Source organism: Carcharodon carcharias, chromosome 15, assembly GCF_017639515.1.
Source record: "Carcharodon carcharias isolate sCarCar2 chromosome 15, sCarCar2.pri, whole genome shotgun sequence".
Classification (NCBI taxonomy): domain Eukaryota; kingdom Metazoa; phylum Chordata; class Chondrichthyes; order Lamniformes; family Lamnidae; genus Carcharodon; species Carcharodon carcharias.
The window spans coordinates 127,761,209-127,778,535 of NC_054481.1; the positions used below are offsets into that span (position 1 = coordinate 127,761,209).

The 17,327-nt window shown below is 41.4% G+C and overlaps 1 protein-coding gene across 9 annotated transcripts in view; it reads left to right on the forward strand.

Annotated features, from left to right (window-relative positions):
• The window catches only part of kif1b (kinesin family member 1B), a 197,877-nt gene that overhangs the window by 137,733 nt on the left and 42,817 nt on the right, over positions 1–17,327 (forward strand). For all 9 annotated transcript variants that reach the window (XM_041205801.1, XM_041205807.1, XM_041205803.1 and 6 more), the window contains 7 exons: positions 4,123–4,241; positions 5,110–5,195; positions 5,311–5,440; positions 7,305–7,467; positions 10,735–10,825; positions 10,963–11,081; positions 12,036–12,091. In XM_041205801.1, the coding sequence (XP_041061735.1) occupies positions 4,123–4,241; positions 5,110–5,195; positions 5,311–5,440; positions 7,305–7,467; positions 10,735–10,825; positions 10,963–11,081; positions 12,036–12,091 (764 nt within the window). The remainder of the gene's footprint in view (positions 1–4,122; positions 4,242–5,109; positions 5,196–5,310; positions 5,441–7,304; positions 7,468–10,734; positions 10,826–10,962; positions 11,082–12,035; positions 12,092–17,327) is intronic.

Sequence of the window (17,327 nt, forward strand, 5' to 3'; positions counted from 1 at the left end):
TCTGCTATCCAATAGCAAGTATTTACAATGAAAACAGAAAATGCTGGGAAAACTCGGCAGGGCTGGCAGCACCCATGGAGAGAGAAACAGAGTTAATGTTTTGAGTCTGTATGACCCTTCTTCAGAAGAGTAGTCCATACGGACTCAAAACGTCAACTCTGTTTCTCTCCCCACGGATGCTGCCAGACCTGCTGAATTTCTCCGGCATTTTCTGTTTTTAATTAAGATTACCAGCATCTGCATTATTTTGCTTTTTTTTTTAAAGCAAATATTTAAATCCTGATTAGATAGAGTTTTGGCATGCACTGCCCTGTTGCTGAAACTGGATTGGGGGCAGCACATGTATCTTTCACTGGTCTCCACACCTTACTACAAATATCTTCTTGTGGTCCAAAATATGCCAATCCCCACTTTGGCTTCACCCTAGCACTCAGGGCCCCTGATAGCCTATGACCAAGGCTGCTGCCTGAACACATGAGCACTGATACCAGCTGTGATAAATTGGTGGGGGGGGGGAATGATTCTTTAAACAAAAAAGAATTAAACTCTCTGATATTATGCAACAATAAGGGTGCAAACTGCAGGATGTGAAACATATTGTGTCGATCCAACTTAGGGTAACGGAGGGAACCCTTTTCCGTTTTGATCCTGAGCAGTTGTCCGACTACTTGGCACAAACCAAATGTTAGATGTCCGAGCCTGGCACCTAACTCCATGAGCTAAACTAAACTAAGTAACTGCATACAGTACAGTAAGTGAAACCAGATTAGAAATGAGGAATGTACATGAATTTGAGCCAGTGGGTAAGAAAATATCATTCTGTTGTAAATTTGTACAGCATACCTTTCTTATTATCATACCGAATTTTGCCAGGCAAATTTATATTAAATGTATATTTATTGGCCTAATAGGATCTTACAAGATCAAGCCAGCACCAAAATGGTGAAGATGAAGCTAAGTTCTAACTCCAGGAAGAATTTAGAATGAAAGATGTAGAAAAGGGAAAGTAAGAAACACTAAACAGGTTAGCAAAAACCAAGTGATGAATTTAGGCCAAGATCCAAGTTATTTGCAAGTTAACTAACTTCCAGTCCTGGTTGCCACACGTTCGGAAGGACATGAGGGCCCTTGAAAGGGTACAGAGGAGATTAACTAGAGTGGTTCCAGGGATGAGGGATTTTTAGCTACAAGGTTGGATTGGAGAAACTGGGATTGTTCTCCTTGGAGGAAAGGAGATTGAGGAGAAATCTGATAGAGGTGTAGAAGATTATGACAGGTTTAGATAGAGTGGATAAAGAAAAGTTGTTCCCATTGGCTGATGGTACAAGGACTAGGGGTCACAGATTTAAGATTTTGAGCAAGAGATACACGGGGGATGTGCAGGATAACCTTTGACACAGCAAGTGGTAATGGTCTGGAACTTGCTTCCTTCAAGGGTGGGCAAAGCGGAGACTATGAATGATTTCAGAAGGAAATTGGATGGGCACTGGAGGGAAATAAATTTGCAGGGGCTATGGGGATAGAGCCAGAGAATGGGAGAGCAGAGAGCCAGCAAGGGCTCGATGGGCCAAATGGCCTCACCCCCCCCCCCGTACTGTGATGACTTTCCTGCCGCACTTTGCTAAGCTGTCCAAAAAAAAGGTTGGCGCTAATTGCCAATTATGATTGATTTATATTCCACAGTCTGCAATGTGAACCAGAGAGGTTCCAGAATGGATTGACCCTAGGGTTTTGGAATGCTAATAATGATATGAAGGATAATAAGCAGGTTCTGCTGTACGAATATTCCATTGAATTTGCTTCCATCAGTAAAAGAGCTCGTCCCTTTAGCTGTCTCCCATGGCATGCTGGGAGTGTATGACAATTTCACGCTTTTGATGAATTTTAAAAAATAATTTTTGTCTGGCGTCCTCAAACTGCATATTTGCGTGTTCCTAATACAACATTCCCTTACTATTGGCTGTAACTTTTACTTTGATTCAGAGTTTTATTTGGAAGGTTGTTTTGTTTGGAATTTGTTTTGTCAACATGCCATTTTTTTACCTCACCAATCTTACTGCTGATATTGTTTCAACCTCTTCAGTCTGCTTAAAGAAAGACACATTAAGCGTAGGCGTTAATATGAATTTCAAACTGTGTCTGATGAGAGTAACTTTGTTCCGCTGGCTGTCTGAGGGAGCTCAGCGATTTTTTTTTTTCCAAAATTTTTCCAGTTTGCTCTTTTTAAAGAGAGGGAAAAATATATGCTTGCTTAGCAGAGCCTGTGTGGGAAAGAGTACAAGGTACAATAACTACTGCATTCTAAATATTTGTTGGCATTTTACACTTGACAAATGGTCCTGGGGCTACCGATTGGTCCTGTAAAACGAATGCTAATATTTCTACATTGACGGTCAATGGGAATACATGTTCCGATTACTTAAGAGACTGCAGTTTGCTGTATTCTTATTTCAGTTCCTTTTGCCATTCCTTACTAAAAGTATAGTTGTGCTGATAAATGCCGCAACTGATACTAATTATTCCCGCCAACCTTTTGGATTGTTTCTGATTATTCGAATATGTAAACATTAGCGCTGTTTTGCTTGTTTTATGTTTTTTTTTACAGTAACCTTTTGTAGTAGGAGTGGTTACTGGCTCAAAGCAGACTGAATAAGGCTCATGTGATTTTTTTTTCGTTCTGTTTTAGGTCTTTCTTTGTCTTGCTATTTTTAACCTTCATAGTGTTAGCTGTTTGCCATATTTTTGTTTTTTTTAATATCCTTTGTGTTTACTTCAGTCTGATTATGACTTTTTTATGTTTAGATTTCATTTACAGTACTATCCTCTTTTCTCTCTCACACAATTGGAAGATGTGTTGTTGGTAAACAAGTGTGTTTGAAGCATTGGCCATGATGATGGGGTGGGGGGTTTGGTGTCATAGGCCATAGTTGTAATTTAGTGTTTTATAGTTCTGTCCATCTGAACAGTAGGGATTTGCAGGCATCCCATTTAAGTGATGAACCATCAAGGCCCTAGGGCTGCCTGAAGTATCATCAAATGTTATTTTTAAGAGTTCCTTTTGTAGATTCTGATTTCCCCCCCCCCCCCTAATTAAAATGCAGAACTTCAAATTTATGGGGGGGATCTTTTGATGCGTGAGGATTCATCTAATTGTGTTTCCTAGTTCACCAGGTTAGTTGAGAAGGAGTGGGACAGAGAGAGAATCGATTGCACTTGGCAGATCAGCAGCTGATTCTGTTGAATTGGAAATCGCAACAGGATATGTTAAGTTACTGCCTACTTATGGATGTTTGGGATCTCTGATTGCAAAGGTAGAGGAATTGTTATCTATGCTTTTTTGCTGCCTGTCATAGCAAGACAGTCGTGTAAATTCTGCATTGCAGTGTTTACGTAGTTTATGGGCACAGGTCATATCTGGGTAGTCCCTCAGAACTATCAGTGGTAAATTGGAGGTTTGTATATTGGTAAACGTACAGAATTTGGCAAATCAAATCAGACAGATTTTAAGTAAAGCTTTGGGCAGTTTAGTGTGATGAAGGAAAGCTGTGAACATGTTCATTATTCTGATAGGAAGTGACGTCTTTATATTTAGATTGCTACATGAAATTAAATCAAACTCAGGCTTGAAATGAAGATGCCTGATGGTTATTTTTTTGGAAATACAATTCAAAACACACTTTTTCTTTAAAAAAAAGTCACCAGCACTGATAACCTTTGTAGCTGGTGTCTTTCAAAATTAAAATACACAAAGTCAGTGCTTCATTGAGGCATTTTCCCCATAACATCTCAAGTTATTTAATAAACAGCTGAGATGTTGTCTTTCCGGCAGTATATCAAACTCTTAAATCCTAAACTGTGTACACCTTTGACAAAAAATCTGCTTGGGCGATGTTTCCTACTGTAGAAATAAAACAAAATGATTCATTAGCGTTTTATACTGAACCCAAATTATTATTGATCCTAATATCCATTATTCTCAACTTTAATTGTCCCAACTTCTAAAAAGGATCCAGCCTGAATATGTCTGCACATCCCTACTGTCAGGTGTTGCGAGCATTCATGCAATCTCCAAATGTTTAGCTAAATTATAGTTTTGTGTCTATTTTCTTTCTTTGTTCACAGAGCTTTTGTGTACCTCAGCAATTTGCTGTATCCAGTACCCCTTGTTCACAGGATTGCCATAGTTAGTGAGAAGGGGGAGGTCCGAGGTTTCCTCCGAGTGGGTGTACAGGCCATTACAGGTGGGTTTTCACAAACTGGTTTTTTTTTTCAAGATCGAGGTGCAGTATTGTTTATAACCCTGGTGAGGGGGATAGCGTGAAGCTTCAGCTGTGCCTTTTATTATGACTTGCGGTCATAACATGTTTGTGAAGATTGATAGACAAATTGTTTCTTTTATCTGCTAGACCGATGTAATGCACTTAATTTTAATTCCTTCTGTGAATTTTAAAAAGGCAAAATGGTGCACAGCCAAACCTGTTGCCTGAATTGAGCAAGGTTTCTTGCGTAGTGGAGTTACGTTAATGCCTAATTGTAAAGGAAATATTTTCCTTTTGTCATTTTAGCCTTCGTGTTGCATTTACAGCTTCACAATGTAGGTTGTGTAAAAAGCAGAGTTTATCAAAGTGCGAAAACCTGTTCAGTTAGCTTTCCAAGCCAGTGCTTTACTGACATTGCTCCGTCCAGTTATCCATTTTTCTCTAACCCTTTGATGGTTATGCAAGAGGACAGACTAATAAAACCGTTAAATACATCAGTAGGGTCTTGAAACCTTTCAGTGTGGCCAACTGGTACAGTTTGACTTGTGGTCAGCTAAATATAAATGAGACATTGTTTCTCAAGCAGGAAGATTTTTCACCCCGAGGGGTGGTCCAACTTTCTGACCAGCAAAGGTCATTGCATCTATTCTGCCAGATTTAAACCATCAGCCAGCTGGTCAGGTTTTGAGACCTGATCACTGCAGGCTTCACTTGTAGCAATTCAAAAGGTTCCAAAGTTGCGAAAAAAAGTGTGCTAATTGTAGTATTCTACTCCTAGCATTTTGTATAAGAGTCTGTGCTTAACCCATATCTGTTTGTATTTTGTGCTGAATGTCTGCCTCTTACCTAGCTGATGAGGAGGCACCAGACTATGGATCCGGTGTACGTCAGTCAGGCACTGCTAAAATCTCATTCGACGATGATAACTTCAAAGAGGTACGTGTATCTTTGCTGATTCTAAACCACCACCCCATATTTACATGTCTAAATTGACGCAAGCCCGGGTTATTGTTATCTTTCTCATTTTGTTCTTTTACTGCTTTGTTTGCAGAGTTACGTTTCTTCTCTAGTAATGTCACGCTCTGGGCTCTCACTGGAGGAACTTAGGATTGTAGAAGGGCAGGGTCAGAGTACAGAGGTCATCACCCCATCGGAGGAGATGAACAGAATCAACGAACTGGGTAAATTGTTTAGGATAAGATTGAAGCATCATTGACAATTGTGAGCAATTGCTTTTTCTGACTGCAATTGGAACGTAATAAGATTACGCAGGATGTTCAAATGAGTTCATTTGCATGAACCTCTTGACTACATTCAATATAATCCAGAAAGTAAAGCCATTTCAGTAGCGGTACTGTGCAGCCTTGTCAAGGTTTAGTCATAGAAATCATTACATATGCCGCTGCATAAATCTTACTGTTCAGAATTTTATAGAAATCCTATTAAGAATAATTGGGGTACTGAGTGAATCTGGTGCTTAGAAATCTTCTTATAGAACTCGGCCCAGGTCATATCTTTGTAAGTTATAATGAAAGTTGGTATTGAAATTTCGCTCTCCGTGGGTATTCACGTTTACATCAGAGCACGAGTAATACAATCCAACAGGATTTACAAATGTTAGAATTGGAATACAGTAAAATTCCATTTTTTTTCCCTGCAGAAACGGATTAACATCACGGTGTTTGTGATTTTGTAATAACTATTTGAATATGTGGAGAAAAGAGTACCCTGATTAAGTTACTTAATACTTATGTCACAGAAAATTCAACAATGCTGTATTTTTTTTTCATTCTACTCCCCGAAGGGCAGTGAGCTGTATCATGGATCCTGCTGCAGTATTCACAGGAATGCTGCAGAACATTGCCAGCAGTTCACAGTGAGATTAGGCATGGACACTTATGCACTTTTCTGCCTGGCCTCTGAAAAGCTGTTTCCTCCTCTCTCTCAACCAGGGTGAAAAAAGATTGTTTACAGTACCTCTCCCCAAAGGTCAGACTCCAGTCTGCTGCCAGAAAGCTGCTTTTTAAATAAATTCCAATACAGATAAGGTTCTTCCTTTCACTCCCTTTCTTGTCTCCCATTGTAAATTTTATTCTAAATGCAAAACTGAGATTTGCTCCCAATATTAGGCTAACGTGACAGCTTTCGCAATTTAGGAAATCCCTCTTCAGTTAAAGCAATGACAAATAAAAGAAAAATTATTCCAGCTGCTTTGAAACTAAATTTACAAGATTGTAAATTAAATGATGAGGCATTTAACACTCTGAACTTGTTATTGCAACAAGCTTAAGTTATTTGCCAGGATCATAGTCCAGTCTAGTTCCTAAATTGATTTAATACATTGGATTTATGCCTCTGTTTCAGATGATTTTATAGAACCGTTGTAAAAACAGAAAGTGCTGGTAAAACCCAGGTCTGGCAGCATCCTTGCAGAGAGGAACAGCTAACGTTTCGAGTTCAGTATGACTCTTCTTTGGAACGTTGTTATAGAATCTCAGAATGGCCCCAGCACAGAAGGGGAGGCCAGTCAGCCCCTCGAGCCTGTGCTGGCTCTCGACAAGAGCAATTTATCTAGTCCCCTGCCCTTTCCCTTTAGCCCTGTAAGGCTTTTCCCCTGAAGTGTTTCACGGGATTGAATCCGCCTCCACCACACTTTCTCAGGCAGTGCATTCCAGTTTGTAACCAGCCGCTGTGTAAAGAAATTGTTCCTCCCTTCATCTTTGTTTCTGTTGTCATTCACCTTAAATCTTCCAGCAGTGGAGATAGTTTCTTTCCTACCTGTCCCACATGACTTTGAACAATCCCATCAAATCTCTTCTAAGGACCTTGTTTGATTTTGCTGATGAACTATTAAAGATGATGGTAAATAACACATGGAGTTAAGTTTCTTGAGCGGGTTCAAAGCTTCGCCTGGAGGAGGGCATTAACCTGTTCAACCTTTTTTTGTATAGCGTGTTGTGAGCTAAATGATTTTAAACAGTGTTTGTTTGGTTTGCAGTCACTAGATTCATGCTATTGTCTTTTGGGGGGTCTTTTGAATGGTAGATTTTAAACCGGGCACGGAGCTGGACCCCAAGCTGTCCCTGGAGGGGATTTCTGATGGCATTGGGGAACACCTGAAAGTCGGCAGTGTTTTCACTTTCCGAGTCACAGTGCTGCAGGCCAGTGGAATCCCGCCAGAATACGCCGACATCTTTTGTCAGTTCAAGTAAGAAACTCATTTGCAGTTGTGCTTTGTGGTTTATGTCCATGTGCTGTCGGCCTGAGAGTGACCGTCACAGGCACGATCTCAATTTGTCAGGTGGTTAACAAAAGCAGCACCATTGACTCTAAGGTTTGGCTGTTGGCATTATTGCGTTAACAAGCTATTTTATTTTTAAGCACGTATGCTAGTATTTTTATTTTCACGATTTTTCTAAAACAACAGCTAGGATATGGGGCGAAGCAAATAACAATTCAGGTAGAATTAAACTAAGTCACACAGCAGTTTGGTTCGAGGCGCTGATAAATAATTTTAAAGTAGTTACCTCATTTGCCATCCTACACTGCAGCTATGGTGCAACAAACACAACAAATCCTTGTCTCATCCCATCCAACTTTCTCTCTCACTGCCCCCTGCTGCCTCACCTACACCTCTCCCCTCTCTCCTGTCACTCTCCCCCTTCTCACCTGTCACGCTCCCTCTTCTCTCCTGTCACTCTCCCCCTTCTCACCTGTCACGCTCCCTCTTCTCTCCTGTCAGTCTCCCCTCTCTCCTGTCACTCTCCCCTCTCTCCTGTCACTCTCCCCTCTCTCCTGTCACTCTCCCCTCTCTCCTGTCACGCTCCCTCTTCTCTCCTGTCACTCTCCCCTCTCTCCTGTCACGCTCCCTCTTCTCTCCTGTCACGCTCCCTCTTCTCTCCTGTCACGCTCCCTCTTCTCTCCTGTCACGCTCCCTCTTCTCCCCTTCTCCTGTCACTCTCCCCCTTCTCACCTGTCACTCTCCCCCTTCTCACCTGTCACTCTCCCCCTTCTCTCCTGTCACTCTCCCTCTTCTCCCCTTCTCCTGTCACTCTCCCCCTTCTCACCTGTCACGCTCCCTCTTCTCTCCTGTCACGCTCCCTCTTCTCCCCTTCTCCTGTCACTCTCCCCCTTCTCACCTGTCACTCTCCCCCTTCTCTCCTGTCACGCTCCCTCTTCTCTCCTGTCACGCTCCCTCTTCTCTCCTGTCACGCTCCCTCTTCTCTCCTGTCACGCTCCCTCTTCTCTCCTGTCACGCTCCCTCTTCTCTCCTGTCACGCTCCCTCTTCTCTCCTGTCACGCTCCCTCTTCTCTCCTGTCACGCTCCCTCTTCTCTCCTGTCACTCTCCCTCTTCTCCCCTTCTCCTGTCACTCTCCCTCTTCTCCCCCTCTCTCCTGTCACTCTCCCTCTTCTCCCCTTCTCCTGTCACTCTCCCTCTTCTCCCCCTCTCTCCTGTCACTCTCCCTCTTCTCCCCCTCTCTCCTGTCACTCTCCCTCTTCTCCCCCTCTCGCCTGTCAATCTCCCTCTTCTCCCCTTCTCCTGTCACTCTCCCTCTTCTCCCCTTCTCCTGTCACTCTCCCTCTTCTCCCCTTCTCCTGTCACTCTCCCTCTTCTCCCCTTCTCTCCTGTCACTCTCCCTCTTCTCCCCTTCTCTCCTGTCACTCTCCCTCTTCTCCCCTCTCCTGTCACTCTCCCTCTTCTCCCCTTCTCTCCTGTCACTCTCCCTCTTCTCTCCCCTCTCCTGTCACTCTCCCTCTTCTCTCCCCTCTCTCCTGTCACTCTCCCTATCTCCGCCCTCCCTCCCTATCTCACCCCTCCCTCCCTATCTCCACCCTCCGTCCTATCTCCTATCTGCGCCCTCCCTCCCTGTCTCCCCCCCTGTTCCCTCCCTGTCTCCCCCCCGGTTCCCTCCCTGTCCCTCAGATATAGATTAAGAGCTTAAATAGCTTCATGGTTGCTAGTGGGTTGCCGTTTCCCACAGTGAAGTGCTCCATCTGGTGGCCCTACCAGGAGTTTAAAAACTGCCACTGAAACAAATAATTCCGTTAGTATTTGCTGTCATCTTATTCATAGGAAAATGCTGTGTTCTAATTTTCTTCCAGTAAATTTAGCAGTTTTGTTGCATTAGTGAATTTTTTTTTTTTTGAGACTGCCAATTTCCAAGTTTTCAAGAGCAAAAATGTGCTTTCTCTTTAATCAAATGAGAAAAAGATCCTTGGTAGTGTCATCCCTCCTTCACCTGCACAGTAGTTTATCCGCAAAAACCTGGGAAAAACCAGCTTGGATGATAATTTCATAAATGACCCTAGAACCAGAGAAGCCCACAATTCCATTTATTTTCCTAACATTACAACAGTGTATGCACTTTGAAAGTCACTCATTCATTGTAAAGCACTTTGAGGCGTCCACTGGTCGTGAAAGGCGCTATATAAATGCAAGCCTTACATATTTTCTGGAAAACTGAAATTACAAACGTTTAACTTCCTCAGCCACTTCAGAAAGCATTAAAAGACAAACCCTCAGTGTTAGAATTGGAGTCACGCCTATAAGCCAAACTGGATAGGATGACAGATTTCCTTCTCCAAAGGACATTAGTGAACTGACTCTAGCTTTTTAAGGACAGTTAGGAGTTTCCTGTGATTTCTCCGGCATTTGCCGAGAACCTAACATTGATTGAATGCAATTTCCTGAAATAGAAACAGAAAATGCTGGAATCACTCGTCAGCATCTGTGGAGGGACACAGAGTTCATGTTTCAGGTGCACGAGCCTTCATCAAACTGGGAGTACAATTCTTGTTGAGTTTCTTCCCTAGCCTCATAGCCACTATACTACAATACCCACCGTACTGCTATGATTCAATGCTGAAAACTTATCATTGCAACTAATGCCATGTACAAATTACTATCAGGAAGTGGAAGGTAGAAATTGTTATTAGCAGTCTCTTGGTGGTACAGAAGTTGAATCTTGCTGAAAAGAGAGACATGTTGCTGAAGCTTTTCATCTTGCACTCATCAGGACAAATGCAAGAATATCAAATTTCAAACCATCACGGTGATCATTCACACTCACTAGAAGCGGCGTACATTCATAAACAGGGACCCATTCACTGCAAACAAAAGGAGTATGTTCAAGCCTTGCCCCTTTTTTTTGAATTACCCGGGGGTCTATAGTTGCCTGTTGCTTTCTCCATGGCAACGGCTCAGCTAATCAGAATCGACTTGCCAACCGATCAGCAGCCCCTTTCTCCTGCAGTATAAATTGTTGTGATTGTTTGAAATTTGGCATTCTTGCATTTGTCCTGATGAGTGCAAGAGGAAAAGCTCTGGCAACATGTATTCAGCAGTATTGAAATTGTTACGAGCCATGTCTGAAAGTTTAATGTGCCTGCATCAAACCTCCCCATCCAGCATTTCAACAGAGGCATTAACTTGTTTAACTTAAAATGTCATTAGATATAATTGTTTGTTGCCAGCTTCCTGCATCGTCATGATGAGGCCTTCTCGACAGAGCCCCTAAAGAACAGCGGCCGGGGTACACCCCTTGGCTTTTACCACGTGCAGAATGTGAGTCTGAGACACCGGTGCATTTCTTTTTCAAACGCTTGACCAGCCGTTTCATCGGTTACATATCTAAATTTTAAATGCCTTCCCCAAGTTAGTTTAAAAACCTGCCTTTAATATGTTCTCCATCATTCGTTTAGGTCGCTGTCGAAGTAACTGAATCATTTGTAGAATACATCAAGACAAAGCCAATTGTATTTGAAGTATTTGGGCACTATCAGCAGCACCCGTATCATTACCAAGGACAAGATTTTAAGAGGTAAAACTCATGCAGTGATTTGTAAATAGCCTTGAAAGGTTTGACGTTTGTTAAGTAAATAATCGAATTTGCTCGGCAAGGGTTGAGTGAAAACAGACTTCCCTTTAGGCCCGGTCTACGTGCCTCTACCTTCCCCCACCTTACACCAATGGATCTTCCCCTCCAATTCTTCAGCAGTACAGTAACTAACACGAGCACATTAAGATTTTTTTGAGTCCGGTATGTATTTTAAAAACCCTGAATCGTTTTTTTCTGCACCAATATTGCTGTCGTGTGCTGGCTACATACCTGACCTGAATTAACTTAAGTTGAGCAGCTCTCTCTAATCCAGGGGTAAAATATTGTACCGATATTTTTCTTTCTTCACTGATGGAGTGCTGTCGATACCAGCATTCATTGCCCACCCCTAATTTCCCAGCGAAGATGGTGGTGAGCCACAGCCTTGAATACAGCTGCATGGTTTGCTTAGGCCATTTCAGAGGGCAGTTAAGTGTGTGTCAGATTGCTGTGGGCCTGAAGCCTCTCACAAATTAGAAAGGGCATGATTGAATCAGATGGATCCGTATCTTACTGATACTAGTTTTTATTCTCTCTTTATTTAATGAACTCAGTTTAAGGCCCTCAGTTGCTGTGGTGAGGTTTGAGCTCTTATCTCCAGCTCATTAATCTAGACCTCTGGATTACCAGTCCAGTAACATAACCACTATGCTATCATACCACCTATTATTCAGTAATCTCAAACTCGAGAGGAAATTATGTTCTCCATAATCAAAAATACAATGCGTGGGAAAGGAGTGAGAGAATAAAGTACAATTAAAATAAGATTCCATTGCAGTCGTCTGTCCCAGTTGTTCGTCCTTAGTTCTTATGTACTTTCCATGTTTAGTTTCGAGAACGTTGCAAAGTTAGTAGAAAATTAATAAACTAATTTTTTTTTATTGTTCTTGCTCACAGTCCACCACAACCAGCTCGCAAATATTTCCCTCCTCCCATGCCTCTGTCAAAGCCAGGTGAGTCTGAATGGAAGCTTCTTTGTGGATGCGGTATTAATATTAGGTGCAGTGTAACTGCATTGTGTAATTTCAGCGATGTGCAATCTCTCCTCATGCAGCCCACCCACCCACCTCCCCGGCCTCTCAGGTACATGACACCCACCCACCCCCCAACGACCTCTCAGTTTCCCCCCGCCCTGCCAAACAACTTCCCTGTCTTTTCTTGCTTGCTTACTTTGGATTGGGGTAGGAATCTGTGCTTTGCTCCTCCAGCATAGGCCTAACTTTACGATTATTTTATGACCACACATTTCTACTCTGGGCTATACAACCACTTTCAGTAAAAATATGACCTAACACAGTAGTATTATTTTCTTTTTGTAACGTCTTGATCTTTATCTCTTTTCTGATCGTGCTCCTATAATTTGATGTGTTAGTTTCTTGTCCAACTGCAGCAATTAACAAAGATGTGCGTGGGATTTAATTTTCAGGATAGAATATAATATTTAATAAAATGCACACCTATCAACTTGGGTCTTCAATTCTTGTCCATATGAGTAAATTTCAGTGACTTAATTACAGAAATATATTTATCCGAAGTAATGGGCATGTGGATGAAAATATTTCCTAAAGCAGCAAAAGGAACTTTATTGTTCAGTTAATGTTATTAAATGAGCACTTAAAGATATGGAATGATTTTGGAATTATTCCCAAGAAAGATTTGAATTGCAAAGAGAAGAAAAGGATGTCATTAATATCAAGGCTTGTAAACCAAAATATTTTTCAAGTTTTTTTTTTGCATGTTAAACATATCTTTTCTTTTCTGTTCTTCCCCCCACCCCTTTGCCCCCTACACCATCCATGCCCTTGATTTCTCTTCCATTTCAGACCATGAGCGAAAGATTGAGTTGATTAGATATCTGATGTCTGGCTATGTAAATGTAGAGTTGCTTGATGCTCTCTCTGAGAACGCCAACACGTTTGTCTCGTCTGCTGCCGGCTCATTCATCAACAGCGCTGACCAGCTGCCAGTATTTCTTTTTCATCCTCTCCCCAGTTGTCACGTTCTGAAAGTTCCAAAGCATCATGGTTGGTAACTAGCACAGAGCCATGGCAAATTAGTGATGCCTTAGGACCCCACCCAATGTTATCCTCCCCTACCTCGCACTACTTTCTGTAGTTCAGATGTACAGATTATAGCCTCCATTGTTCACGATCAGCTAGTGCCCCGCATTGTACTGAAGTAGATGCTCTAAGCGTAGAGAGAGCTTTGTGAAGCTTAATCCATAGTTTAAAATCTGCCTTTACTTTCATATTGTGAGTCTGTGCCTTACGTTGGGTCTTCATTTGTTGTCTCATCATTTAGCGATTTTAGGTTTGTTTTTTGAATTTCATTTTCTTTTCCTCCTTTTTTTGAAATTTAATTGGAGAAACAGCATTTGAAGTCTCAAAGTATGATCTGGGTATGAAGCCCTTCAGATTTCCTGCCACCAGAACTTGTGCTAGAAAACTGTCCAAAGTGGAGATTCCACTGACCTGGCCAGATTTTCCATTTAAGTGATAATAGTTATGTGCAAGGACAGATTTGGATATGGGGTGTATTGTTGTAGGTTATCCCAAGACACCTGTTGCTTTCTCCAAGTTGGTCATCTGTTTTGGAAAACAAACAGTTGGTTGTATTCTGTCAGATGAGAAAGGGACAAAAAAAAAAAATTTCAATTTTTCTTAAAACCTAATTGTAATGACCAGCTTAGCACCAATGCTGCAAAGAATAGATAGGCAGATGAGGTGAATCAGATAGTCATGATGGACAATATCAGTTTTGGGTCGTAAGAGGCTTTCTATTGCTGCTAGTGATTCTGGGGAACTATAGAGAGAAAACTGCGATAAATCTCCATTTCAACACGGTGTGGGGGGTGGGGGGAGAGGAGATTGTCAGGCACAAGAGAGTAAAACTCAGGGTAACAGTGGCCTTTGGAAAAACTGATCAAGCAGACATAATTAAGATTATAAATAATGGAGAGGCTGATGACTGTAACATATAATGAGTGAAGTGGTGGAACTGGATGAAGAGCTGAAGGAACAGCCAGACTGCGAAGCTGTCGAGTTGATGAAAGAAAGCAAAATGAACCATCAGCTGCATTAAAAAGAAAGCTAGATAGCTTAGGTAGAAGACGTTATTATGGGTAACGTATTTCCAAGTGAGGGGTGCTGGACCCTTTTCAAACATTTTCAAGGTGTTCGAGGAGTCATTAACAGACAAGATGACCTTTATCATTGGAGTGACCTTGCTGAATATCACACTGGGTTAGGTCCGGGCTTTCACTCATGTCCCTTATTGTTTTGTGCCTTAGTTGCGAGCCTCCGAGAGTACAGAGTCTCCTGGTGTACGGAAACAGATACACAAAACACCAAAATAAAAGCAAAATATTGCGGATGCTGGAAATCTGAAATAAAAACAAAAAATGCTGGAAAAAAACTCAGCAGGTCTGGCAGCATCTGTGGAGAGAGAAACAAGAGTTAACAATTCGAGTCCAATTTTATATTATATGTAAAATACCAATATATTATTTTTTTAAAAAAAACTTAGTGGAAGGTAACTAACACTACTCTCTGACAGATGGTATTTGGTGAATGGAAATGCAGTAATCAAAGTATGTGGACTTTTTTGTTTTACATACGAGTCAAATATCCTTTCTGCCAAGCCACTAAAACACGTTCAATCCCTTTTCTTGTTCTCTACTGTTGCCAAAGTGTTGCAAAAAAATCCTCAACCAAAAAGCTGCTTTTAAAAAGTATTTCACAAAAATATAAACTTTGGTGACTAGTTTTCTCTCTCAGGATGTGTTCTGAAATTACTTACGTTACTCTTTATTTCCCGCTGTTCTCCATTAGGTTGTATTGATGTATGCCGGTACAGTTGTGTGCTTGTCCAATATTTGCCATGGTCCACAGAAATGTAGTTTTTATGCCTTCTCTTATTTTTAAGCTGTGCATAGTTTTAAGATGTGAAAGTATTTGCTTTTTAATCGATTAAGGTAGATGTCAATATTTTAGCTCCCTGGTATGGAGACAACCAGTTCCTTCAAAAAAAAAGTTAGATTTTCTAATGCATCTGTTTACTCTTCAACAGAATTACTAACAAGGGATTTGCTATGAATGATTTCGTCAAAGTTTCTGTGAAGTGAAAGTTACCCTTGTGCTGTAATCCATCTAATAGTCTTCTCATTTTCTGTACTGTCGAGCTGTTGCCTAGTTCAAAAGTAGTCCAGTATGCATTTGCCATTTCAAAGCCAGTACCACACTTTAAATTGCACGTGAGTTGAGGGAAGCAACTGTCATGAAATGAGCATTCTGTTTTAAAGACGGTGAGGGCGTGAATGAGTTCAGCTGGGGAGGGAATCACAGTGAATAAGGCTAGCTGTTCCAACGTAATCACAACTTTCTCATATCCAGGGGGCCTGTGTGTTGGAGCACCGAGTCTGAATATCAAAATTGGCACCGAGGTCAGACTCTGAGTAGAAGCAGCACAGCAATTGTCACAACAAGATGTTTTGTCTCTTTCATTTACCTAAAATTGACCTTTAATTTGGATGACACTTGAATATTTTGGCAAATGAAATAGCAAACAGAAAAATTTGTTTGTGTTGACATTTTGAGCACAGCCTTTGAAAACTGTAAAATAGTTCCACCCAATGCCATCTGTTTTGAGAAAAGGTTTTACACAAAATACTGGAGGCTGATGTTAAATAAGTTAGGGGCGCAGTTTAAAAATAAGAAGTCTGCCATTTAAAACTGATATGAGGAGGAATTATTTTCTCTGAGGGTCATTAGACTTGGGAATTCTCTTGCACAGAGAGCTGTGGAGGCTGGCCATTGAATATATTCAAGGCTGAATTAGACAGGTTTTTGCTGCCTGGTGTCCCCCCCCCCCCCCCCCCCCCATCCCATAACCCTCGACTCCCTTGGCGATCAAGGAGTTCAGGCCACAATCTGATCAGCCATGATCTTGTTGAATGGCAGAGCAGGCCCAATGGGCCGAATGGCCTACTCCTTTTTCTTATATCGTTAAGTAACATATAGAACTATAAAATATTTCTGAATTCATACACGTTGGACAAACTCTTCAACTTTTGTATTTTCATTGGCTCTTGAGGTATGGGTGACCCTGATGTGGCTGCAGTTCTTGCTCAGCTGTGGTCCCCTTCCCTCAAAATAAATGCTGATGCCTCAGAATTTGTGCTGCTGGTGTTCCCAGAATGGTGTTGGGCAGGGAATTCCAGGAATATGGCCGAGTGGACGAGCAGCTTTTTCTTTGCGTCATTCAGTCCTCTAGTCCAGGAAGTTGAAAGGGTTGAGGTTCAATCTTACCAGTTTTCAAGAATTGGAGTCTTGTGAAGGATTGGGGAAGAAAAAACTTGCTGGAAGAGGAAGAACGCTTGATTGTTTTTTCTGTATTTCTGGGGTTTGAATTTATGGACAGAGGTTTTGCTCTTTGTGTTGGAACTGTCAGCTGTGTTTTTTTGTGTGTGTGAGATCTCAGATTTTCCCTGTGCACTATGCTGCTTTTTTGTGTTTGCAGTCTTGTGATGTTTACACGTAGGAATGTTTATATTTTCTGTGCACGCACCTTTCTGCAAAGTAGTGTAGTTGACTCACTGATGTTGACAAAAGTATTTAGCCCTCAGCTCAGCAAACTGGACATCCCTGGTTTATCTCGCATGCCACCTGTGTTGGAACTGGATTATCAGACAGGAATACAATTTACCAGGCACCATATCAAAGTTGCAGTTTAGCATTCTGTAATTTCAGCATTCGAACGATTAAGTTGTCATCATATTTCCAACCTTACTTTCTTAATTTAGCTTTAGTGAATCAGTTAATTTATCCTTTTGCCTCTGGCATCAGTTTGTTACTTTACAACAACCTGATACTGACTTGTTATAACGTGATGATGTGTGTCAGGTGGACCAAATCCACAAGGGAAACTTGGCCACGCTATCACAACGGTTTTGCAATTTGTCTTTATTACGAGAAGATTTTTGCACTAAAAACAGAAGTAATGAGTCCACTATCTCCTTTGGAGATTTAAAAAGCTAAATTAAAACATTTATTAACAAAAGAAAAGATTGCAAGCACATACATAAAGTTACAGTTATTTAATACTACATATCCCAAAATTCCTAATTAACCTGATTCCGAACTACACATCCTCTTTAAGGCAACGGTTCAAAATAGATTTTATGTTTAAATA